The 26,457-nt window shown below is 38.1% G+C and overlaps 1 protein-coding gene across 1 annotated transcript; it reads left to right on the top strand.

Moving 5' to 3' along the window:
* Positions 1-15,129: 15,129 nt before the first annotated feature.
* Positions 15,130-25,143, top strand: dhrsx (dehydrogenase/reductase (SDR family) X-linked). The gene is made up of 7 exons (XM_061715832.1): positions 15,130-15,245; positions 18,630-18,737; positions 20,657-20,725; positions 20,804-20,905; positions 21,798-22,005; positions 23,846-24,053; positions 24,959-25,143. Exons 1-7 carry the CDS (start codon positions 15,146-15,148, stop codon positions 25,139-25,141), a joined length of 978 nt encoding a protein of 325 aa, XP_061571816.1. The 5' UTR covers positions 15,130-15,145; the 3' UTR covers positions 25,142-25,143.
* The last annotated feature ends 1,314 nt before the right edge of the window (positions 25,144-26,457 follow it).

Raw genomic sequence — 26,457 nt, 5'->3', positions numbered from 1 at the left:
CCTCTTTTTCCTCTTTTTTCCTCTTTGTTCCTCTTTTCTTCTTCTTTTTTCATCTTTTTTCCTCTTTTTTCTCTTTTTTTCCCTCTTTTTCTTTCTTCTTTTTTTTCATCCTTTTTTCCACCTTTTTTCTCTTTTTTCCTCCTTTTTTCTTCTTTTTTCCTCTATCTTTTTTCCCTCTTTTTTCTCTCTTTTTTCCTCTTTGTTCCTCCTTTTTTCCCAAATTTTTTCTCCTTTTTCTTCCTTTTTTCCTCTTTTTTCTCTTTTTTTCCCTCTTTCTTTTTTCCTCCTTTTTCTCTTTTTTTCCTCTTTTTTCCTCTTTTTAATCTTTTTTTGCTCTTCTCTCTTTTATCCTCTTTGTTCCTCTTTTTTTCTCTTTTTTCCTCCTTTTTTCTTATTTTCTCATCTTTTTCCTCTTTTTCCTCCTTTTTTCCACCTTTTTTCTTTTTTTCCTCTTTTTTCTCTTTTTTTCCCTTTTTTCTCTTTTTTCCTCTTTTTTTCCTCTTTTTTAAATATTTTTTCCTCTTTTTTTTAATATTTTTTCCTCTTTTTTCTGGTTCTGGTTCTGACCGTGGTGCAGGTTCTGGTTCTGACCGTGGTGCAGGTTCTGGTTCTGACCGTGGTGCAGGTTCTGGTTCTGACCGTGGTGCAGGTTCTGGTTCTGACCGTGGTGCAGGTTCTGGTTCTGACCGTGGTGCAGGTTCTGGTTCTGACTGTGGTGCAGCTCACTGATCCTCCTGTTGAAGGAGTTGGTCGGTTTGACTCAACGGCGCCCCTGGTCAGAACCAGCAGACCTGACGGGTCAGAGAGGACGTGCAGCCTGACACCTCACCGTTGTTGACTGGTTCTATTTCAACCACTAGAGGGAGCTGTTCCCTCAGCAGTTACCACCAGAACCTCAGACGGTCCAGAGACTCTTCACCTCCTTCACCTCCCTCCTCAGCTCCAATCTCAAGAGATGACTGAATGAGCAAACATGTGCTCTCACTTTTACTCATTTAAGTGTTTGGAGCTGAGCATGTGTGGATGGACCATCACCGCCCACATCTGCAGTGTTTACATCCACTCTCACCTGCATCCGCTAAACTGAGAATTTATGCCGCACAATAATAGAGATGCATTGATTTAGTTTCTTCTCTCGTCCCGCAAGAGAAATGTCCAGACAAATCTTTCTGATTTAATGTTAACATGATCATTGTGGAGCTTGATGGATGATGGACAGTTCATAGGTCACCTGACCTAAAGTTAGAAGCAAATCCATCCTTTATTTTGCCTTTATTTTGAACTGTTTTATTTTTCTTTTAATGAATGAAATAAAGAAATAAAAGATAAAGAAGCTTTAATCCGGTTAACTATGACCTAATGTTTGTTATTTTTGTTTTTTTTAAATTACGTTCATTGGAAAGTGTTTTTTTTTATTTGTTTTTCCTTTTTTTTATTAATAATCAATTTTAATAATCAATTTTATTTATAGAGCGCTTTTAAAAGACGCTTCACAGACACAAAGATAAAACATGGAGATCAAGAAAGTTTTAATTTAAAAAAGGATAAGAGATATATATTATTACATGAATTGAAATGTGATTTCTTAGGAAAAAGGGACAGATAAAATAAACTTAGTCTTCTTTCTGTTTCCTTTCATTGAAGGAAAGAGATTTGTTGTAATGATAGTGAATAGAGCGAATGTCTTGGATCACGATGACGGAGCAGAAACGTTCATCAGGGATCAACGAGGGGACAGGATTATCTTTGCTACGTTAATAATTAAACACAACCCTCTACTGTCTCCATGCCCTGAAAGCTGCTGAAATAGTTTCACACTTCATGATTGGACTTAAATTGTGCAGTTATAAACTTACACAAGTGGCCGTTGTGTGGCTGGTGGAGTTTTCTATTGATCACGAACCAGTACGTTCTTGTTCATATTAAGGCTTTTTATGCAGATTTAGAGTTTAAATCCTCAGTTAACGGTTGATTTGTTCAAGTTAGAGCAGATGAAACATTTGCAGCTCAGGTTTCATTCGTTGCATCATTTCATTTATTTTTTTATTTATTTAGCACCATTTTTTAAATGGAGGGAACGAAGCCCGAATGGCTTGTACTGTGATGAAGTAACAAAGAATGTACAACAAATTAAAAAAAAATAGAATATTTTAGAGGAAGATTTTTGTTTCATTATGCATTTGAGAAAAAAGTCGAAATGTCAAGAAAAGTCACATATATTGCATAATATTGTGAGAATAAAGTCGTAATATTACGACTTTATTCTCATAAATTACGACTTTATTCTCCTAATATCACGACTTTATTTTCGTAATATTACGACTTTATTCTCATATTATTATGACTTTATTCTCGTAATATTACAACTTTATTCTCGTAATTTTACGACTTTATTCTCATAATATTACGACTTTATTTTCATAATATTACGACTTTATTCTCGTAATATTATGACTTTATTCTCGTAATATTAAGACTTTATTCTCTTAATATTATGACTTTATTCTCATAAATTACGATTTTATTTTCGTAATATTACGACTTTATTCTCATATTATTATGACTTTTTATTCTCATAATATTACGACTTTATTCTAGTAATATTACGACTTTATTCTCGTAATATTACGACTTTATTCTCGTAATATTACGACTTTATTCTCGTAATATTACGACTTTATTCTCGTAATATTACGACTTTATTCTCGTAATATTATGACTTTATTCTCATAATATTACGACTTTATTCTCATAATATTACGACTTTATTCTCGTAATATTAAGACTTTATTTTCGTAATATTACGACTTTATTCTCATAACATTATGACTTTATTCTCGTAATATTACGACTTTATTCTCGTAATATTAAGACTTTATTCTCGTAATATTATGACTTTATTCTCGTAATATTACGACTTTATTCTCATAATATTACGACTTTATTCTCGTAATATTACGACTTTATTCTCATAATATTATGACTTTATTCTCGTAATTTCCCTTTTTTTTGGTCTTAGTTTGGCCCTAATACTCCGTCGTACAATGTGTATATAAACTGAAAATATTTAAAATAAATAAATGTGCTTTAATCCACTTTTGTTTTTTCATCTAGGTTCTATTATAGGAATTACAAACATAGGAATGTCCACAGCATGTCAGTGTCAACAAAGGTAGAACTATCAGATTCTGAACACATAATTGTAGTATGTAAGTGGTTGACAGGTAGTTATTATCGATTTATCTTAAATCTGTCTTAAAATGTCAGATACTGGAGCTCGGTTGCATAGACATATATACATAGACGCCGCATTGACTGACGCGGCCGACGTCGGGAGTGGCCGCCATCTTGGATCGGTGGCGCTTTGACTCCAGTGCGTTCACTTCTATTGAGGAAGGAGGTGTATGCATAAGTAAAATAACCAGAGGTGGAAAAAGTACTGAAAAATTGTAATTGAGTAAAAGTATCTTTACTTTGCTTAAATCCTACTCAAAGTAAAAGTAAAAGTACTCATCTAAAAATTTACTCGAGTAAAAGTACAAAAGTACTTCATTTAAAATGTAATTTGAGTAAAAGTTACTTTCAGTTATTTAATGCAAAAAAAAGGATGAGTCACGAATCAAATTAATCAACTTCGAGGCATATTAAAGTACACATCCACACTTGTTCCAGTACATTTTTTTAGATGTTGAAGTCTTGAAGGTTGAAAGCTCCGCTCTGCCGGGCAGGCACATTTTACACTGCATTATAATGTTGTTGCCTTTTGTGCGTTTGAACGCGAATAAGTCTTCCAAGTTTGGCCAAGGGTTTTTGTTGTTTTTGTGGCTGGTTTCTGCCCGCATTTAATTTTTTCACCATAAATTTTCTACTCAGTAACGTGAGGGGGTTCAAATGTAGCAAAGTAAAATACTTGGGTCAAAATGTACTCGAGTAAAAGTAAAAATTACATATTTCAAAAACTACTTCGAAAATTACAAATTACTCCTAAAAAGTACTCAATTACAGTAAAGTGAGTAAATGTACTTTGTTACTTTCCACCCCTGAAAATAACTATAACTCACTTAATTTTCAACCGATTTTCACGCGGTTTGCTTTGTTACAAACGGCAGACATGTAGCTATGATACAGGATGCTTGATGTACGTTACAAATGCAGGCTTTCATGCTAAAATACGTGCTGGCAGGTAGTCACACTACTGCTATTTAGGTATACACACACATATATGTGTGTGTATATATATATATATATATATACACACACATATATGTGTGTGTATATATATATATATATATATATATATATATATATATATATGTGTATGTATGTATGTATGTATGTATGTATGTGTATATATATATATATATATATATATATATATATATATATATATATATATATATATATATATATATATATATATATATATATGTGTATGTATGTATGTATATATATATATATATATATATATATATATATATATATATATACACACACATATACACAATACAAAATACAGTATAGCATATTAATGAATGTATTAATATATTTTAATAACAGACATAACAAACTTAAAAACAAAAAACATAACGGATGACAGCATACAATTGTCTGTATATATGTCTATGCTCGGTTGGACTGGTGGGACGGCGGCGTAACATTTCCCGTATTTTTAGATCCAAAACTGGTCGTAGAGGTTTTCCCAGAACACCCAGGAACACTACAGGTCCGTTGTTTTTTTATTTTTAAAGAGAACCACACTGACGAAGGCGTTAACAGTTGAGGGTTTTCCCTCCCAGACTCAGTACCATACTGTCTAAACCAGGAGTCGGCAACCCAAACTGTTTTAGAGCAATGTTGGACCAAAAACACAAAAAACTAATATGTCTGGAGCCGCAAAAGATGAAAAGTCTTGTATCAGAATTAGAATGAAGAAACACATGCTGCATGTTTCTATATTAGTTAGAACTGGGGGAAGATTTATTTATTCATTATGCACTTCGAGAAAAAAAGTTGAAATTTCGAGAAAAAAGTTGAAATTTCGAGAAAAAAGTCAATATGTTGAGAAAAAAGTCGAGAAAAAAGTCGAAATGTTGAGAAAAAAGTTGAAATGTCGAGAAAAAAGGTGAAATGTCGAGAAAAAAGTCGAAATGTTGAGAAAAAAGTCGAGAAAAAAGTCAAAATGTTGAGAAAAAAGTCGAAATGTTGAGAAAAATGTCAAGAAAAAAGTCGAAATGTTGAGAAAAAAAGTTGAAATTTCGAGAAAAAAGTTGAAATTTCGAGAAAAAAGTCAAAATGTCAAGAAAAAAGTCGAAATGTTGAGAAAAAAGTCGAAATGTTGAGAAAAATGTCAAGAAAAAAGTCGAAATGTTGAGAAAAAAGTCAAAATGTCAAGAAAAAAGTCGAAATGTTGAGAAAAAAGTCGAGAAAAAAGTCGAGAAAAAAGTCGAAATGTTGAGAAAAAAGTTGAAATTTCGAGAAAGAAGTTGAAATGTTGAGAAAAAAGTCGAGAAAAAAGTCGAGAAAAAAGTCGAAATGTTGAGAAAAAAGTTGAAATGTCGAGATTAAAAAGGAAAGGAAAAAGGAAGAAAAAAATAGATAAACAAAAAAAAGAAGAAAAAAGAAGAAAAAAAGGAAAAATAAAGGGGAAAAAAAGAAGAAAAAAAGGAAAAAAAAAGGTAAAACTTTTTTGAAAAAGCTCCAGGAGCCTCTAGGGCGGCGCTAAAGAGCCGCATGTGGCTCAACAGCCGCGGGTTGACGACCCCTGGTCTAATCTGAGAGGGAAAACTAATTGCAGATTTGCTGCAGCTGTGTCAGATTAGCGTTAGCCCTGCAGTACGTGGTGGTCGGGGGGAATGATGGTTTCTTGTTGGGTAAAGAAGACATTCACTGTTTGTTTTATCTGATATCTGCGATGATCCACATGATGGTTCAGCCGTTCAGCCGTCATGCTCTGATTGGTCCTGATTAGGCTTTATTTATATGAATTCTGTCATTTATAAACTATCACAAAGACCTCAGTTCATGATTCAGTTCAATGACTTGAACTGTTTATCAGGATTTCACCATAACTAGTAAAAGTTGTAGATGTTACTGATTCACAAACATCTATGGAGCATCAGTTGATGTTATAAACTCGTAAAACTGTTGATAAGAGCTTAACACACCTGCTGTTTGTTTGTTTACCTTTGTAAGTAAATTACTACAATCTTACAAATGCCATCCATCTTTGGTGATTCGGTGAATTCAACCAGACAAATAATGTGTTTGCAGAACAAATGAGACAAAACACTTGGAGAAAAGTCAAAATTTCCAGAAAAAAGTCGAAATGTTGAGAAAAAAGTCGAAATTTCCAGAAAAAAGTCAAAATGTCGAGAAAAAAGTCGAAATGTCGAGAAAAAAGTCGAAATGTTGAGAAAAAAAGTCGAAATGTTGAGAAAAAAAGTCAAAATGTGGAGAAAAAAAGTCAAAATGTCGAGAAAAAAGTCGAAATGTGGAGAAAAAAAGTCGAAATGTTGAGAAAAAAGTCAAAATGTCGAGAAAAAGTCAGAATGTTGAGAAAAAAAGTCAAAATGTCGAGAAAAAAGTCGAAATGTGGAGAAAAAAAGTCAGAATGTTGAGAAAAAAAGTCAAAATGTCGAGAAAAAAGTCGAAATGTTGAGAAAAAAGTCGAAATTTCCAGAAAAAAGACAAAATGTCGAGAAAAAAGTCGAAATGTTGAGAAAAAAGTCGAAATTTCCAGAAAAAAGTCAAAATGTCGAGAAAAAAGTCGAAATGTTGAGAAAAAAAGTCGAAATGTTGAGAAAAAAGTCAAAATGTCGAGAAAAAAAGTCAAAATGTCGAGAAAAAAAGTCAAAATGTCGAGAAAAGAGTCGAAATGTTGAGAAAAAAAGTCGAAATGTTGAGAAAAAAGTCAAAATGTCGAGAAAAAAAGTCAAAATGTGGAGAAAAAAAGTCAAAATGTCAAGAAAAAAGTCAGAATGTTGAGAAAATAGTCGAAATGTGGAAAGAAAAGTCGAAATGTGGAAAAAAAAGTCAAAATGTGGAGAAAAAAGTCAAAATGTTGAGAAAAAAAGTCAAAATGTCAAGAAAAAAGACGAAATGTCGAGAAAAAAGTCGAAATGTTGAGAAAAAAGTCAAAATGTCGAGAAAAAAAGTCAAAATGTGGAAAAAAAAAGTCAAAATGTCAAGAAAAAAGTCAGAATGTTGAGAAAAAAAGTCAAAATGTCGAGAAAAAAGTCAAAATGTCGAGAAAAAAGTCAAAATGTTGAGAAAAAAGTCAAAATGTTGAGAAAAAAGTCAAAATGTCGAGAAAAAAAGTCAAAATGTCGAGAAAAAAGTCGAAATGTCGAGAAAAAAAGTCAAAATGTCGAGAAAAAAGTCGAAATGTTGAGAAAAAAAGTCAAAATGTCGAGAAAAGAGTCGAAATGTTGAGAAAAAAAGTCAAAATGTCGAGAAAAAAAGTCAAAATGTGGAGAAAAAAAGTCAAAATGTCAAGAAAAAAGTCAGAATGTCGAGAAAAAAGTCGAAATGTTGAGAAAAAAGTCAAAATGTCGAGAAAAAAGTCAGAATGTTGAGAAAATAGTCGAAATGTGGAAAAAAAAGTCAATGTGGAGAAAAAAGTCAAAATGTTGAGAAAAAAAGTCAAAATGTTGAGAAAATAGTCGAAATGTGGAGAAAAAAGTCAAAATGTTGAGAAAAAAAGTCAAAATGTTGAGAAAAAAAGTCAAAATGTCAAGAAAAAAGACGAAATGTCGAGAAAAAAGTCGAAATGTTGAGAAAAAAGTCAAAATGTCGAGAAAAAAAGTCAAAATGTGGAAAAAAAAAGTCAAAATGTCGAGAAAAAAGTCAGAATGTTGAGAAAAAAAGTCAAAATGTCGAGAAAAAAGTCAAAATGTTGAGAAAAAAGTCAAAATGTCGAGAAAAAGTCGAAATTTCCAGAAAAAAGTCGAAATGTCGAGAAAAAAGTCAAAATGTTGAGAAAAAAAGTCAAAATGTCGAGAAAAAAGTCAAAATGTTGAGAAAAAAGTCAAAATGTCGAGAAAAAAGTCAAAATGTTGAGAAAAAAAGTCAAAATGTTGAGAAAAAAGTCAAAATGTGGAGAAAAAAAGTCAAAATGTGGAGAAAAAAAGTCAAAATGTGGAGAAAAAAAGTCAAAATGTGGAGAAAAAAAGTCAAAATGTTGAGAAAAAAAGTCGAAATGTCGAGAAAAAAGTCGAAATTTCCAGAAAAAAGTCGAAATGTTGAGAAAAAAAGTCGAAATGTTGAGAAAAAAAGTCAAAATGTGGAGAAAAAAAGTCAAAATGTCGAGAAAAAAGTCGAAATGTCGAGAAAAAAGTCAAAATGTTGAGAAAAAAAGTCGAAATGTTGAGAAAAAAGTCAAAATGTTGAGAAAAAAAGTCAAAATGTCGAGAAAAAAGTCAAAATGTCGAGAAAAAAGTCAGAATGTTGAGAAAAAAAGTCAAAATGTTGAGAAAAAAAGTCGAAATGTTGAGAAAAAAGTCAAAATGTCGAGAAAAAAAGTCAAAATGTCAAGAAAAAAGTCAGAATGTTGAGAAAAAAAGTCAAAATGTCGAGAAAAAAGTCGAAATGTCGAGAAAAAAGTCGAAATGTTGAGAAAAAAGTCAAAATGTCGAGAAAAAAAGTCAAAATGTTGAGAAAAAAAAGTCAAAATGTGGAGAAAAAAAGTCAAAATGTGGTGAATTCAACCAGAAAAATAATGTGTTTGCGGAACAAATGAGACAAAATACCTGAAACTCTGGATTGTTTGGCCTTTTCACTGCTGAAATCCTCAACGCTCTGTTTTTTCTGTTGTTGTTGTGAATGAGGCTGGTACTTCAGTATACTTCTGACTTTAAAATAAATAGCTAAATAAGTGACTCCGATGTCTAAAATACACACATTTTTTTAGATTTACTGGGCACATAAGGTGTATTTGCACAATGTATCGGTATCAAATCGGTATCGCCGATACCAGCCTGGATTTTACTCAATATTCGATCAGAAAGAAAATTGGTGGTATTGAACATCACTAACCAACACCGACTGTGGAAAACAAGCACTAGGTCATGTGACTCGTTGGTTTTCTGTTCCGTTTTTTCTTCACACTAGCGCAATAATGTGTATAACTAGACAATTTCTTGCAGAAATTTTGAGAGTGCCACGGCGGGCTGCTGCAAATTTGTGTACATTTTACAAGCAATAAAGGTGAAGGACTCAATACCGAGTCCAATGACACCACCCATGACTCTCTATGTCAAACCATTCAAAAGATATTGGACTTTAACATATCAGCCAATCAGAAGAAGGGGTGGGGCTAATTTGCACCAATGAGGGTCAGGGACTCGATACTTAGTCATTTGACACCACCCATGTCTCTGTATGTCAAACCATTCAAAAGATATTGGACTTTAACGTATCAGCCAATCAGAAGAAGGGGCGTGGCTAATTTGCACCAATGAGGGTCAGGGGCTCGATACTTAGTCATTTGACACCACCCATGTCTCTGTATGTCAAACCATTCAAAAGATATTGGACTTTAACGTATCAGCCAATCAGAAGAAGGGGCGGGGCTAATGTGCATTCCCTGGGTCATGTGACCAGTTCTGGGTCACATGACCCGGAAGTGTATACTGTATTATGCTGTATATACTGTGGATGGATGGATGGATGGATGGATGGATGATGGATGGATGATGGATGGATGGATGATGGAGGGATGATGGATGGATGGATGATGGATGGATGATGGATGGATGGATGGATGGATGGATGGATGATGGATGATGGATGGATGATGGATGGATGGATGGATGATGGATGGATGGATGGATGGATGATGGATGTATGGATGGTGGATGGATGATGGATGGATGGATGGAGGGATGGATGGATGATGGATGGATGATGATGGATGGATGATGGATGGATGGATGGATGGATGGATGATGGATGTATGGATGGTGGATGGATGGATGATGGATGGATGATGGATGGATGGATGATGGATGGATGATGGATGGATGGATGGATGATGGATGGATGATGGATGGATGGATGATGGATGGATGATGGATGGATGGATGGAGGGATGGATGGATGATGGATGGATGGATGATGGAGGGATGATGGATGGATGGAGGGATGGATGGATGATGGATGGATGATGGATGGATGATGGATGGATGGATGGATGGATGATGGATGGATGGATGGATGATGGATGGATGATGGATGGATGGATGATGGATGGATGATGGATGGATGGATGGAGGGATGGATGGATGATGGATGGATGGATGATGGAGGGATGATGGATGGATGGAGGGATGGATGGATGATGGATGGATGATGGATGGATGATGGATGGATGGATGATGGATGGATCATGGATGGATGGATGGATGGATGGATGGATGATGGATGGATGATGGATGGATGGATGATGGATGGATGGATGGATGGATGGATGATGGATGGATGATGGATGGATGGATGATGGATGGATGGATGGATGATGGATGGATGGATGATGGATGGATGGATGGATGATGGATGGATGGATGGATGATGGATGGATGGATGGATGGATGATGGATGGATGGATGGATGATGGATGGATGGATGATGGATGGATGGATGGATGGATGGATGATGGATGGATGGATGATGGATGGATGGATGGATGATGGATGGATGGATGATGGATGGATGGATGGATGATGGATGGATGGATGGATGATGGATGGATGGATGGATGGAGGGATGATGGATGGAGGGATGATGGATGGATGGAGGGATGGATGGATGATGGATGGATGATGAATGGATGATGGATGGATGGATGGATGGATGATGGATGATGGATGGATGATGGATGGATGGATGATGGATGGATGGATGATGGATGGATGGATGATGGATGGATGGATGATGGATGGATGATGGATGGATGGATGGATGATGGATGGATGATGGATGGATGGATGATGGATGGATGATGGATGGATGATGGATGGATGGATGATGGATGGATGATGGATGGATGATGGATGGATGATGGATGGATGGATGGATGGATGATGGATGATGGATGATGGATGGATGAATGATGGATGGATGGATGATGGATGGATGATGGATGGATGGATGGATGATGGATGGATGATGGATGGATGATGGATGGATGATGGATGGATGATGGATGGATGATGGATGGATGGATGGATGATGGATGGATGATGGATGGATGGATGGAGGGATGGATGGATGATGGATGGATGATGGATGGATGGATGATGGAGGGATGATGGATGGAGGGATGATGGATGGATGGAGGGATGGATGGATGATGGATGGATGATGGATGGATGATGGATGGATGAATGATGGATGGATGGATGGATGATGGATGGATGATGGATGGATGGATGATGGATGGATGGATGATGGATGGATGGATGGATGATGGATGGATGATGGATGGATGATGGATGGATGGATGGATGATGGATGGATGGATGGATGATGGATGGATGATGGATGGATGGATGATGGATGGATGGATGATGGATGGATGGATGGATGATGGATGGATGTATGGATGGATGATGGATGGATGGATGGATGATGGATGGATGGATGATGGATGGATGGATGATGGATGGATGGATGGATGGATGGATGATGGATGGATGGATGGAGGGATGGATGATGGATGGATGGATGGATGATGGATGGATGGATGGATGATGGATGGATGATGGATGGATGGATGATGGATGGATGGATGATGGATGGATGGATGGATGATTGATGGATGGATGGATGGATGATGGATGGATGGATGGATGATTGATGGATGGATGGATGGATGATGGATGGATGATGAATGATGGTTGGATGATGGATGGATGGATGATGGATGGAGGGATGATGGATGGATGGAGGGATGGATGGATGATGGATGGATGATGAATGGATGATGGATGGATGGATGATGGATGGATGATGGATGGATGGATGGATGATGGATGGATGGATGATGGATGGATGGATGATGGATGGATGGATGGATGATGGATGGATGGATGATGGATGGATGGATGATGGATGGATGGATGGATGATGGATGGATGATGAATGATGGTTGGATGATGGATGGATGGATGATGGATGGATGATGGATGGATGGATGATGGATGGATGGATGGATGATTGATGGATGGATGGATGGATGATGGATGGATGGATGATGGATGGATGGATGGATGGATGGATGATGGATGGATGGATGGAGGGATGGATGGATGGATGGATGGATGATGGATGGATGGATGGAGGGATGGATGGATGGATGGATGGATGGATGATGGATGGATGGATGATGGATGGATGGATGGATGGATGGATGATGGATGGATGATGGATGGATGATGGATGGATGATGGATGGATGATTGATGGATGGATGGATGGATGATTGATGGATGGATGGATGATGGATGGATGATGGATGATGGATGGATGATGGATGGATGGATGATGGATGGATGATGGATGGATGATGGATGGATGATGGATGGATGATTGATGGATGATGGATGGATGGATGATGGATGGATGGATGGATGATGGATGGATGATGGATGATGGATGGATGATTGATGGATGTATGGATGATGGATGGATGATGGATGGATGATGGATGGATGGATGATGGATGGATGATGGATGGATGGAGGGATGGATGGATGGATGGATGGATGGATGATGGATGGATGATGGATGGATGGATGATGGAGGGATGATGGATGGAGGGATGATGGATGGATGGAGGGATGGATGGATGATGGATGGTAGAGGAGGATGATGAAGGTAGAGGATGGTGAAGGTAGAGGATGATGAAGGTAGAGGATGATGAAGGTAGAGGATGATGAAGGTAGAGGAGGATGATGAAGGTAGAGGATGATGAAGGTAGAGGATGATGAAGGTAGAGGAGGATGATAAAGGTAGAGGATGATGAAGGTAGAGGATGATGAAGGTAGAGGATGATGAAGGTCAGGGTTCAGATTTCTCCATTTTCCAGGTTATATTATATTAAGTCTGTACTGACTGAGTCATGTGACCAGTCCTGGGTCACATGACCCAGAAGCCTGCGGGGGAGATGAGTCATCAGAACAGAGAAGCTTCTAGAAACTTCAGAAGCTTACTAGTATATATACAGAGGTAATGATTCAGCTATGTTTTCGGTTGTGACAAACCTCAAATCACTCCACTTTGTCATCAAACCGTAGCTCTTAGCAGAAAAATGAAAACATCGTGAGCGACGGAGAACCCAGCAGATTCCGGAAATGTTATTTTCATACAGATATCACTTAAAATGTGTTAGTAACGGCAATTCGAAAACAAAAGTGAGATTTTTTTTAAGAAAACTTCATTTAACATGGGACTCAATGGAGAGAGAGACAGGAATTCCCGTGTCTGTTGGCCCTGCCGTTCCAATTTTGTGCACACAACGCCTGTCAAAGTCACATTATTTGAAACTCAACATCTATGTCTACATTCTGACCAAAAATTATCTTTCTAGCTTTTACGGTTTGGCCGTGACCTCGAGTTACAAATAAGAAATCATGTTTTTTTTTCAGAGTAACTACACTCTAGCGAACTGACTCCCGTGCTCTAGATTTGAAAAAAAGTGATTTCCAGTCCTCGCTTGAGTGCTCATATCTTGAAAAGTGTACATTTTAGGAAAAAACTGTTCCAGGTTCAGAGAGAGAAGAGAAGTTTTCCTCCGTTTTGAAGTTTGAATGACATTTCTACGTGCAAGTATGAGAAAGATACGTGACTCAGAAAAAAGGTGAATTTCGTCTTTTTTCTCCCATCCGCTTTGAATGGCGCCATAGGAATGCATGGGACGTGATCTCCCCATTAGTTTGGGAAATTTGGAAATGTTTTTGCACTTCGTGCAAAAACTATTTGTGCCATCGCTCTGAAAATCCAGAGGACTGTAGTTAAATTCAGGGCCTACAACTTTGTAATTTGGTTCAGAATTTTTCGAGTAACCGTGTGCGAGTGGTGAGGCCCCAAAGTTCTCCCAATGCATTCCGGATGGGTTTTAGCGCGCACGTTTGTGCACGTTGCGCAAAAACGTGCACGCCAATTGCTTATAAAAGTCATAGCACACGATTCCCGATTAAGGCGCATGTTTCTACGTTTTTACTTTTCGCGTTTTCTCAAAGCTCTAGGAGGAGTAGCGAACCGAAAGTTGTCCGGAAGAGGAATAAGTTGAATAAACCCGCAGAATAACAATAGTGCCTCTGGCCTCCGGCCAGAGGCCTACTCCTCCTTGCTATTGCATAGCTTTGGAGGAGTCGTGCCTCTGGCCGGGGGCCGTGGCACTAATAAGTTCACCATCCCTCACGTTTTTATTATTCACTATTAATCGATTAGGAATCAGATTCAGCAGATTATTTGTTGGTAATTGATGTGTTTTGTCAGGTTTTATTTTATTTTATCCGTACTTTCACTCACACAGACACAAAGGAAACTGAGTTGTTTGAGTTCACATTTTATCCCCAGTTTCTGTATTTTCTGTATGTACATTTATGGTTTTGATTGCTTTTGAATTAGTAGAAAACTTAATAGAGTCCAGATACTGATTGAATTCACAATGAAAAGTAAAAAAAGAGGGTTTTTTGTGTAAGAATTTGGATTTGTGGATGTGGAATTTTGCAAGGATAATCAATAAATTATAATAAATGTTTCTTTCGGCTTTGTTCTAATCGTTAAATGGTCAAAAACACCAACAACACATCCTTCCAAAATCATTTGAAAAAGTGACCTCTGCTCTAGTTCTGAGAACCAGCAGTGATGATGAAGGAGGAAGTGACGTCAGCAGCTCCAGCTCAGCTGCGGTCATTATTTTATTTATTTTATTATTAAAGTAGTTAAATTTACTTTAAGATTATTTTAATTTAAGCTATTTTTTATTAATTTAATTAATTTTATTGATTTAATTTGCGAGCTGCGGTGATGAAGGCGGAAGTGACGACACCAGTTCCGGGGGGGCGGAACCTCCCTCAGGTTTAAACGCCGCGGCGGCGATGCCGGACGCATTAGCGGGGAGCGCAGCAGGAAGAGGGACCACCATGTGGCTGCTGGAGGTGCTGGTTCCACTCCTGAAGCTTTACCTCTGCGGCTTCAAGGTGCTCGTTTACCAGATGTTCCACCGCTCGTTCCCGCTGCCAGGTCCGGTGAATTTATCCTCCATTCCTGCTGTTCTGCAGTTAACTTTATCTGCCGGTCCGACTAGTGGCGCCGGACTCCGTTAGGAATATGTGCAATTTTGACAATGTTTCATTTATACACGGTGTAATTGTTTTTTTTTAGGAGAAAATTTTAAGTTTTACTTTAATATCAAAGACCTGTGAATGGTTCGGCAGAGATGTCACGTGAAAATGGCACTTAATTGGACTTTAAACATAATGTCTTAGTTTGGCTTATTGTAATAATGAGCCAAATTAGGATGGGCATATGTGCATTTTTGATAGTATTCTATTTATACTCGGTTTAATTAGTTGTTAGGAGAAAATGTTAACTTTTATTTTAATATCAAAGACCTATGAATGGTTCGGCAGAGTTGTCACGTGAAAATTGCCCTTAATTGGACTTTAAACATAATCTCATGATTTGTCTTACTTATTAATTTGACTCTTTATTAAAATGACCTGTTATTATATTTATATAAATCAGTGTATTGTGTCATATATCAGTGTACATGTAGAGATTATTCATTTTTATTGGTTGTTATAGCAACATTATTACAAAGTTATTGGGAATCAGTGCAGCCTTAAATTAGTAAAATTGTCAATGTAGTTTTGAATGCAAGGAGGTAACTAGGGAGGTTTTTATTGTATTATATCTGTTAATGCTGCTTTGATATGTAGATTCACATTTAATTTAAATGCATGTTTGTTTAAAGAAAAATCTCTGAACTGTTTTAATACTGTGTGTGTGTGTGTACATACATTCAAGTATTTATTATATATATATATGTTTGTGGTGGGACTCTATTTAAAAAAAATTAATCTAATCAATTAATCGCATATCAATATTTGACACGAGAAGCAACATTTTTCAATTTAAATGGATTTTGGTTTTTGACTGAATTGACACATAAATGAGCTTAAACAAAAAATAATGTTTATTTTGTTAACTGAGTGTTAACATAAAGTGTAATATGAATAATAGGAATATGATTGCATTGTCCACAAGGCACAAACGTAAATTCAATTTGGTGATATCCATCGTTCCTCTGACGGGGTTGGAACCAGCAACCGTCTGTCTGGACTCTGGACTGTGATTCAGACGCAGCAGCGCGACCTTTGACCCCCGTTGCCCAGGCGACATGTCGTCAGCCTCATACACATGACTTTACTGTTACCATGGCAACGTAAGAGTACGGTAGCCGAGACCCGCCATTGCTGAAAATAAAAATAACGCTGCAAATAAAAAACGCTGAAAATATAAAGAAACCCTGCTGCAAATAAAATAAAAAAACGACTCAATATAAAATCTGCACCGGTGTTTTTATGTGAGGAGAGGAGGAGGAGGAGGAGGAGGAGAATAAGAAGACGTAAGCGACGTTGAACACTAACCTTTTCACTTATTTTCTCGTTCGTTCTTCTTATTCCTCGCTCTTCTTATTTCTTTTTCACTTACGTCCTCTTCGTCTTCTTCTTCTCCTCAAGTAAAAAACACCGGTGCATCAGCAAAAATAGTCCCCGTAATTCACTTCCGTTGTGGCTTTTTTATTTGCGTCGTTTTTTTTTTATTTGCGTCGTTTTTTATGTGCAGCGGGGTTTGTTTTTATTTGCAGCGGGGTTTGTTTTTATTTGCAGTGGGGTTTGTTTTTATTTGCAGCGGGGTTTGTTTTTATTTGCAGTGGGGTTTGTTTTTATTTGCAGCGGGGTTTGTTTTTATTTGCAGCGTTTTTTTTATTTGCAGCGTTTTTTATTTGCAGCGGGGTTTGTTTTTATTTGCAGCGGGGTTTGTTTTTATTTGCAGCGGGGTTTGTTTTTATTTGCAGCGGGGTTTGTTTTTATTTGCAGCGTTTTTTATTTGCAACGAGTTTGTTTTTATTTGCAGCGGGGTTTGTTTTTATTTGCAGTGGGGTTTGTTTTTATTTGCAGTGGGGTTTGTTTTTATTTGCAGTAGGGTTTGTTTTTATTTGCAGCGGGGTTTGTTTTTATTTGCAGCGGGGTTTGTTTTTATTTGCAGCAGGGTTTGTTTTTATTTGCAGCTGGGTTTGTTTTTATTTGCAGCGGGGTTTGTTTTTATTTGCAGCGGGGTTTGTTTTTATTTGCAGCGGGGTTTGTTTTTATTTGCAGCTGGGTTTGTTTTTATTTGCAGCGGGGTTTGTTTTTATTTGCAGCGTTTCTTTTATTTGCAAAGCGTTTCTTATTTGCAGCGGCGTAGTTTCTGTTTGCAGCGTTTCTTTTATTTTCAGCAATGGCGGGTCTCGGCCGTGGTATAAGAGGGCCCTTAATCAGGCGTTAAAATGATCCAGAGTCAGAGTTTGCTCCTCCGTGTGTTTGATCACCACATCACTAAAAGATGGAGTTGTTTTCTGGAAGAACGTCGACCCGTTAAAGTGTAATATTCCCCCACTCTGACCGTGAAATGAGATTAAAGCCCCGAGAAACGATTAAACTTTCATCCCTCTGGGAATTTCATGTCGATTTAAGAGGCAGAAACTAAAGCAAACGTGACCCTGGGATTCGGGGACAAAGACGGGACTGTTTCCCTCGGAGGTTTGGGATTAAACCCAGATAATCGCTGGCCCAGGGACCGGATTATGAAATATAAACAATACTAGTTTTTTTATTACCGAGCTGAAACAGTCATGTGACCTTTCACCCGTTAAACATTTAAGATATTTCCAGGTCTGAGACTACTTTAATAAAGAAATCAAACAATTAGACAATATTGAATTCAACTTGATCAAGATCTTTACTGATGCATATCAGGCTAAAGACAGTAAACATCTAATATCACACATTTATAAAAGATTACAAAAATACTGGGAAAAGGTGGACTTTATATTCTGTGGAATGTAACTCAATGACTGTGTGAATGTAAAATCCTGTGTTTTTTGGAGTTTTCTTTATTTTTTTTATTTTATTTTTTTACCTTGTCTGCATATATTTATATATATATTATATATATATATATATTTTTTTAATGGTTAATACCATGTTGGTAAGAACCTAAGGCATATATATATATATATATATATATATATATATATATTATACATTTTTAATATAAAATATATATTTTTTAATATATCACATATATATATTTATTTATTTATATATATATATATATATATATATATATATATATATATACATGCACACACACACACACTTATTTTTTATTCTTTATTTTATTAACACCTTTTTATTTTTTATTAATGTATGCCCTAAGTCAACCTGTTTGTTCTCTAATTGTATAAATTTTTTTTTTTTTAACTTCCTTTATTGTTGGAAAAAACTTTAAAACACCAATAAAGAAAAAGTTGCAAAAAAGAAATATAAATGTAACTGTTCCTGCCGTCTCGTCCCCCAGCGTTGCCGAGGCAGAGCGGGAGGGTTGCCATAGTAACGGGCGGGACCAGAGGAATGGGCTACGAGACGGCCAGACACCTGGCGGGGCTGGGTATGCACGTCTTCATAGGTGAGTCCTGGTCTAGTCCGGTATCAGGTTGACTGTTAAGCAAAGGTTGAAAGATCAATTTCTGCAAAAATGGCGAAGTGAACTCTATAGGACGACATGATGTGATATTTATGTAGAGATTAAGCAAGAGTTTGAGGCCACGTTTCCACATAGCTGGTATTTACAAAAACTGACATTTCCCCCTCTACGTTTGTAAAAATCCCATCATTTCCAGGAACCTGCATAAATATCTGTTAAGGTGCTATGAGCAGCCAGACCTACAGGTCTTTTTTTGACTTTTTTTCTCAAAATTTCGACTTTCTTCGCGACATTTCAACCTTTTTCTCAAAATTTCAACTTTTCTCTCCAATTTTCTACTTTTCTCAAAATTTCAACTTTTTTCTCGACTTTTTTCTCAAAATTTCAACTTTTTTCAATTTTTTTTGACTTTTTTCTCAAAATTTTGACTTTTTCTCGACTTTTTTTCTCAAAATTTCAACTTTTTCCAGGAACCCACATAAATATCTGTTAAGGTGCTATGAGCAGCCAAACCTACAGGGGGCAGTGTAACGAGAAGATAAAGTCATGCTAGCCAATCAGAATCCTGGAAAAAAACATCAACAAATGACACCAGTAACTTCCAGTTACTTCCAAGATGAACCAGAGTCTTTGGTTTGGAGCGACAGAGAAGTGGAGTTACTTTTTTTTTTTTTTTTGGGCTCTAGTGGCCCTTTATTGTAGATGCAGACTGGAAAGGGGTAGAGAGAGAACGGGGAAGACACGCAGCAAAGGTGCGCGGGCTGGATTCGAACCCGCGACCGCTGCAGGAGGAGGACTGTAGCCTCAGTATATGGCCCGCCGCTTAACCCACTGCGCCACCAAGCCCAAGTGGAGTTACTTTTAAGTGTGACTTTGAGCTTCGTTTTCGTGTAAACGAACGGCTAAAACGCAGGAAAACGTCACCGTTTTTGCTGCTGGTAAACAGGGCCTCAGCTAGAACAGTACTTATTATGTCAAAGTCAAAAGTATAGATGGGCCATTTGTAATTTTAGGATGAATAACACCAGAATCCCAAAAGTCACTGGAAGGTTTAAAGGTTATTATAATAAAGGTCTGGATAGAAGTCAGAGTCAGAGTTTCATATTTAGTTTGAATGTAAATATAATGAATCTCAGACAAAAATACTTACCAAAGTTTTATACAAACCAACCATCTATGTTTAAATAGATTTTGTTATTATAATCTAATAAGTTAAATGTTTTTTTTTTCTTTTAAATGCTCCCTGACTCAATACAGAGGTTTTTTTCAATTCATGTGACTCCCTATAATCTTAGAGGTGTCTGCAATTTTACTGAACAAAAAGCTAAAAAAGGTCTGAAAAGGAGATGAGTCTCCATTACTGGAGTTAAATTCTGGAATGATGCCAACATAAATTTAAAAACATGTCATTCTCTTTTGGTTTTTAAGAAAATGGTTTATGAAGCTATTTTTGAAGCTTTTAAGTGCGATTGACTATCTGTTAATGTTTCTTTGCTTTTCTATTGTTTCTTAAGTTTTCTGGAGGTCGGTAGCCAGAAAAATAAAGTTGGTAATAAAGGATAGGCTTTTATAAGCAGTTTGCTTCAGCCTTTTCAGTCATTGTTCAGCACATGATTATTGGTTTTGTGTGAAATGTCAAAGCTGTGCACAATGTTTTTTGGTGTTGTGTTATGATTGAATAAACTTCATTCATTTATAAATTAGGCGCCTTTTTGAAGAATGTCCTTCCTCTGTTCAAATGATATTTATTTTGCCAAATTGAGCATTTTAATTGAACATTTACAGCCCGTCACTTGCTGTAAATGTACAATCGTTTGTAAACTTGTTCTCCATGTGATCCTGGTGATGAGTTAAATGATGATGATGATGAGGTTCTGGTTTCTGCTCTCCTTCGTCTCCAGCGGGGAATGAGCGTGAGGAAGGAGCAGCAGCCGCCGCTGCCATCAGTGAGGAGTGTCGTCCGGGGAAAGGTGAGGCTCTGCCGGGAACCAGAACCAGAACCAGGTTCCAGAACCGGGTCCAGGATTAACCTCAGCTTCTCCTCACAGCTGAGTTTGTGTTCGTGGACCTGACGTCGCTGAAGTCGGTGCGACGTTTCGCCCAGACGTTCAGGGCCCGAGGGCTGGAGCTGCACGTGCTGGTGAACAACGGTGGGAACAAAACTTAACTGTAGTTAAAGTGGTTAAAGTTCTTCAGGTTTGAATTCTGCACTTTGAAAAGCAGCATCTTGAAAGATCCGTACCTGAATAATCAGTCAGTGCGTTTACATGGGAAGTTTAATTCCTCTTTAATTCAGAATTGAAATTAAATCCGATTTTAAAATGAGTAAAAATGACAATGTAAACACCTAAGTCCTAATGAAAATGGCCATTTGAATTAAACTTAATTCCCAAGTGAGTGGCTGGTTTATTCTGATTTTAAATCCGCGACCATGTATACACTCATTCCAAAAAAAATAAAAATGAATAAATAAATAATAAAGAAAAACAAATAAATAAATAATTAAATAAATAATGAAAAGAAAATAATAAAAGAAAAAATAAATAAAAAAAGAAAAATAATAAATACAAAAATAAATAAATAAAATAAGAAAAGAGAACATTTTTTTAAAATAAATATTTAAATAAAATAAATAATAAAATAAAAAAATAAATATAAAAAGAAAAATAATAAATACAAAAATAAATAAAAGAAAAACAAATTATAATTAAATTAAATGAATAAAAACAAATTAATACATTAAAAAAAAATGTATCCACTCATTCCTCTTTAAATTAATTCCGGTCTTTCTTTCTGCTCGTTCCCTCGCCCGTCTGTCTCCATGATCTTATATTCCACGCTGGGCTGGTTTTCTAAATAAACAGTAATAATAATTAAGTAAATAAAAATTAAATGGGCCTAACGGGTTATGAACGGGGCCAGTAGTTCTGTGGGCGGGGCCTAACGGGTCTGGTAGGACTGTGGGCGGGCTCTAACGGGTTGTGGGCGGGGCCTAGCGGGTTGTGGGCGGGGCCTAACGGGTCCTGTTGTGGTGTCTCGTAGCCGGGACCATGCTGGTCCCTGAGAGGACGACGGAGGACGGGTTGGAGTTCCACTTCCACCTCAACTACCTGGGCCACTTCCTGCTGACGCAGCTGCTGCTGGAGCTGCTGCAGCGGTCGGGCCGGGCCGGACGCTGCTCCCGGGTCATCAACATGTCCTCGGCCACGCACTACGCTGGAGACCTGGACCTGGACGACCTGAACCGCAGGTACTAGCACCACACCGAAAATATGCTGCGATCCAGCCAAAAAACGTGGATCTCAGTGCAGGTGAAAACTACGATACTAGCACTCCATTCCAAAGATCCAGTCCAGCTTTTCCATCCAGCACTAGGTCCTAGACTAGAGCCCTGTGCGGGACTGTTTTCTTCCTCCTGCTCCCGCTGTATTTCTGACCATTACCACCCGCACCCGCAAAACTCTGAGAATTCATGCTGCACAATAATAGACATGCATTGATTTTGTGTCTTCTTCCGTCCCGCAGGAGAAATGTCCTTGACAAATCTGATTTAATGTTAACATGATAACAGCGCACTCCGGCGGCTCCCTCAAACAACCAATGTTGTTCCAAACATTTGAAAAGCGTGAACAACTCCAACGAGACAGCAAGAAGGGAAAAGCAATTACAGAAAAGATTGCGTAGTTTATTGTGCTTGATGACCCGCCCTGTCAGTAGTGAGTAATGTGGGATTTTAACGTTTAATTCAACACATGGACCCTCGCTAACGCTACGTTATTTCTAGTTCTGTTCTCACCACAGCAGCACAGGTTGCTACTGGCAGTAGAATTTATCTGACTTTTATGGATGGTAAGAGATGTCAAACAAAGCCTACTTTTAGTAAATACATTTTGAAATTTGCTTTTTTTTTGTTGTTTTTTTTATATTGGCTTTTTCATTTTCAATTTTATTTATATAGCGTCTAATACAACAGATGTCTCTAGACGCTTTCCAGAGACCCAGAACATAAACCCCCGAGCAGTTATTACATAAACAATGGCAGGTAAAAACTCCCATAATGGGAGAAAAACCTTAAGCCAAACAGTGGCAAGAAAAACTCCCCTTTAGGAGGAAGAAACCTGGACCAGGACCTGGATCATAAGGGGGGACCCTCCTGCCGAGGGCCAGACTGGTGGGTCAGGGACGGCAACAGCACAGCAGGCAGGTGGAAGCAGCAGCGGGATGACCAGGGGTGGGGACCGCAGGCCAGCATGCAGCTCCCGAAGCTCCGGCCCAATCATCAAGCCCCAGGTTGGGGTGCAGGGTCGGGGAAAGGTTGAGAAGGGGCAGGGCCAAGGAGAGGAGTCTTGACGGACAAACCTCTCCCCCGCCTGACCGGGCCGTTACCCTGCCCCTCTCACTCCCACGCTGCAGGAGCCCGTGTTTTACATTCAGAGATGCTCTTCGCCACCAGCAGAGGATGCTGCACCATGTACAAAAGAGAAGAAAAGGGGGGGGGGGCCAGCACAAGAAACTACAGGAGCGACTCTAACACACTAGAGTTTACACTACCTAGATCTACATTTAGATACTCTAGGCACTACGAGTAAACCTGCACCCTGGGAGCGGAGAGCTCTGCCAGGAACATAAGGCACTATCAGGTCTTGTAAATACTGCGGAGCTAAGCCGTTTTGGGCTTTATATGCAAGTAATAAAATTTTTAATTGGATTCTGAATTTTACGGGTAACCAATGGAGCGACGCTAACACTGGAGAGACGTGGTCTCTCCTGCTGATTCCTGTCAGTACTCGTGCTGCTGCATTCTGGATCAGCTGGAGCCTATTCAGCAAATTATTTGGACATCCTGCTAACAACACATTACAGTAATCCAGTCTAGAAGATACAAACGCATGAACTAGTTTTTTAAATACCCGGCTATGTGGAAACATAGCCCTAGTTACTCCTGGTGACACTTAGCAACACCTCGTAACAGATGCTAACGCCTAATGACACCTGGTAGCGCCTGGCGGCGGCGCCTGCTAACACTTGGCGGCGCCTGCTAACACTTGCTAACGCCTCCTCCTGTGATGACTTGCTTCCCCCCCTCCCAGGAAGTGCTACAGCTCCCACGCCGCCTACTCCCAGAGCAAGCTAGCGCTGGTGCTGTTCAGCTACCGCCTGCAGGAGCGGCTAGCCGCGGCGCGGCTGCCGGTGACGGTGAACGCCGTGGACCCGGGGATGGTGGACACGGCGCTCTACGACAACCTGTGGACGCTGGCGCAGATGCTCAAGAGACCCGTGGCCAAGCTGCTGTTCAGGGTGGGTGTCAATCACACGGAGAGGGGGCGGGGCCTCTGGGAGGGGGCGGGGGGGGCAAGCTCCTGTTCAGGGTGGGTGTCAATCACACGGAGAGGGGGCGGGGCCTCTGCGAGGGGCGGGGCCTCTGGGAGGGGCGGGGCTTAGACACAGGGGCCTCCAGAACTGTTTCCTAGGGGGGCAGATGGGGCCACTTAAACTCTTGGGGTGGAACCAAAACTAAAAGCTGTAATATATTGTTTTGTTACTGTGGCCATTACAGGATTTTATTATACTGTTGTAGAAGTTTTTTTTTTTTACTTTCTAAACTTGTCTGCATATATGTTAATGGTTAATACCATGTTTGTAAAAACCTTTAATATACATATATATAATATTTTAATATATCATATATATATTTTAATATCATATATTTATTTTATTAATAAATATTTTTTTTTTTGGTATATGTATATATATTAGGCTCAGAAATACTTTTTTTTTCAATCATATAATATATCATTTATATTTAAATATATCATAAAATATCATTTATATCATATAAAATATCATTTATATTTTAATATATCATATCAAATATCATTTATATTTTAATATATCATATCAAATATCATTTATATTTTAATATATCATATAATATATCATTTATATTTTAATATATCATTTATATTTTAATATATCATTTATATTTTAATATATCATATAAAATATCATTTATATTTTAATATATCATATATTTATTTTGTTTTTTTTTGTATATGTATGTATGTACAGTGTATATATATTATATTAGACTCAATACTCAAAGAAACACCTACTAAAATGCATTTGGCCCAAATGATTTGGGATGAAACGCATAACTGACGATAGAATCTATGTGACCGGAAAGTGTTGGTTTTTTTCTTTAGACTCCGGCGGAGGGCGCGTCCGTCTCCGTCTACGCAGCGGCAGCAGCAGAGATGGAGGGCGTGGGCGGCTGCTACCTCTACAACGGCCGCCGGACGCCGTCGTCACCGCTGTCGTACGACGCAGAGCTGCAGGAGAAGCTGTGGAGGAAGAGCTGCCAGCTGGTGGGCCTGCAGGAGGACTGAAGCCTGGTTTAAGGTTCTGCGTTAAACCAACGCAGAGCCTACGCCGTCGCCGTGACGCCGTCGCCGTGACGCCGCCGTCGTGAACCCTCCGTGAACCCTTCGGACTTCTCCATCTCTCCATTTCACCGCGGTGCAGTACCCCCCCAGAGCGCTAGTTGGGCTACGGCAGGGGTCGGCAACCCGCGGCTCTAGAGCCACATGCGGCTCTTTAGCGCCGCCCTGGTGGCTCCTGGAGCTTTTTCAAAAATGTTTGACCTTTTATTTCCTTTTTTTCTTCATTTTTTTTTCTTTTTTTTCCCTTTTTCCTTCTTTTTTCCCTCTTTCCTTTTTCTCTTTTTTCTTTTTTTTTTCCTTTTTTTTCTTTTTTTTTCTTTTTCGTTTCCTTTTTAATCGCGACATTTCGACTTTTTTCTTGACATTTCAACGTTTTTCGAGACATTTTGACTTTTTTCTCGAAATGTCGACATTTTCTCGACATTTTGACTTTTTTCTCGAAATGTCGACATTTTCTCGACATTTTGACTTTTTTCTCGACATTTTGACTTTTTTTCTCGACATTTTGACTTTTTTCTCGAAATGTCGACATTTTCTCGACATTTTGACTTTTTTCTCGACTTTTCAACTTTTTTTCTCGACTTTTCAACTTTTTTTCTCGACATTTTGACTTTTTTCTCGACTTTTCAACTTTTTTTCTCGACTTTTCAACTTTTTTTCTCGACATTTTGACTTTTTTTCTCGACATTTTGACTTTTTTCTCGAAATGTCGACATTTTCCTCGACATTTTGACTTTTTTCTCGACATTTTGACTTTTTTTCTCGACATTTTGACTTTTTTTCTCGACATTTTGACTTTTTTTCTCGACATTTTGACTTTTTTCTCGACATTTCGACTTTTTTCTCGAAGTGCATAATGAAAAAAAAGTCTTCTCCCGCTTGTCTTCATTCTAAGGCTGATACAAGACTTTTCATTTTTTGCGGCTCCAGACATATTAGTTTTTTGTGTTTTTGGTCCAATATGGATCTAAAACATGTTGGGTTGCCGACCGCTGGGCTACGGCGTAGGCTACAGAGAGACTCCGGCGTAGCCGCGTACCCTACGGCGTAGGTTTAACGCAGAACCAGAATTCAGGCTTTAGTCCCGCCTGGTCCAGGTCCAACCACCAGGGGCACTTTTAAAGTTTTTATAAAGTACGGTTTTATATTATTCATGTCGCAGCGGCCTGTATCACGTCCTCCAGCGGGAGTCGGACCTCGCCGGACGGTTCAGGTTGCTAAGTTGTCTAGATCAGGGGTCGTCAACCCGTGGCTCTTTAGCG

Source organism: Cololabis saira, chromosome 24 (genome assembly GCF_033807715.1).
Source record: "Cololabis saira isolate AMF1-May2022 chromosome 24, fColSai1.1, whole genome shotgun sequence".
NCBI lineage: Eukaryota > Metazoa > Chordata > Actinopteri > Beloniformes > Belonidae > Cololabis > Cololabis saira.
Note: the sequence above shows the minus strand (reverse complement) of the source record. Positions and strands in the feature narration are given on the sequence as shown.

Coding starts and splice junctions, on each gene's coding strand:
- dhrsx (XM_061715832.1), top strand. CDS start 15,146: ATGTGGCTGCTGGAGGTGCTGGTTCCACTCCTGAAGCTTTACCTCTGC. Junction 15,246..18,629: donor CCGCTCGTTCCCGCTGCCAG/GTCCGGTGAATT, acceptor CTCGTCCCCCAG/CGTTGCCGAGGCAGAGCGGG. Junction 24,054..24,958: donor TGGCCAAGCTGCTGTTCAGG/GTGGGTGTCAAT, acceptor TTTTTTCTTTAG/ACTCCGGCGGAGGGCGCGTC.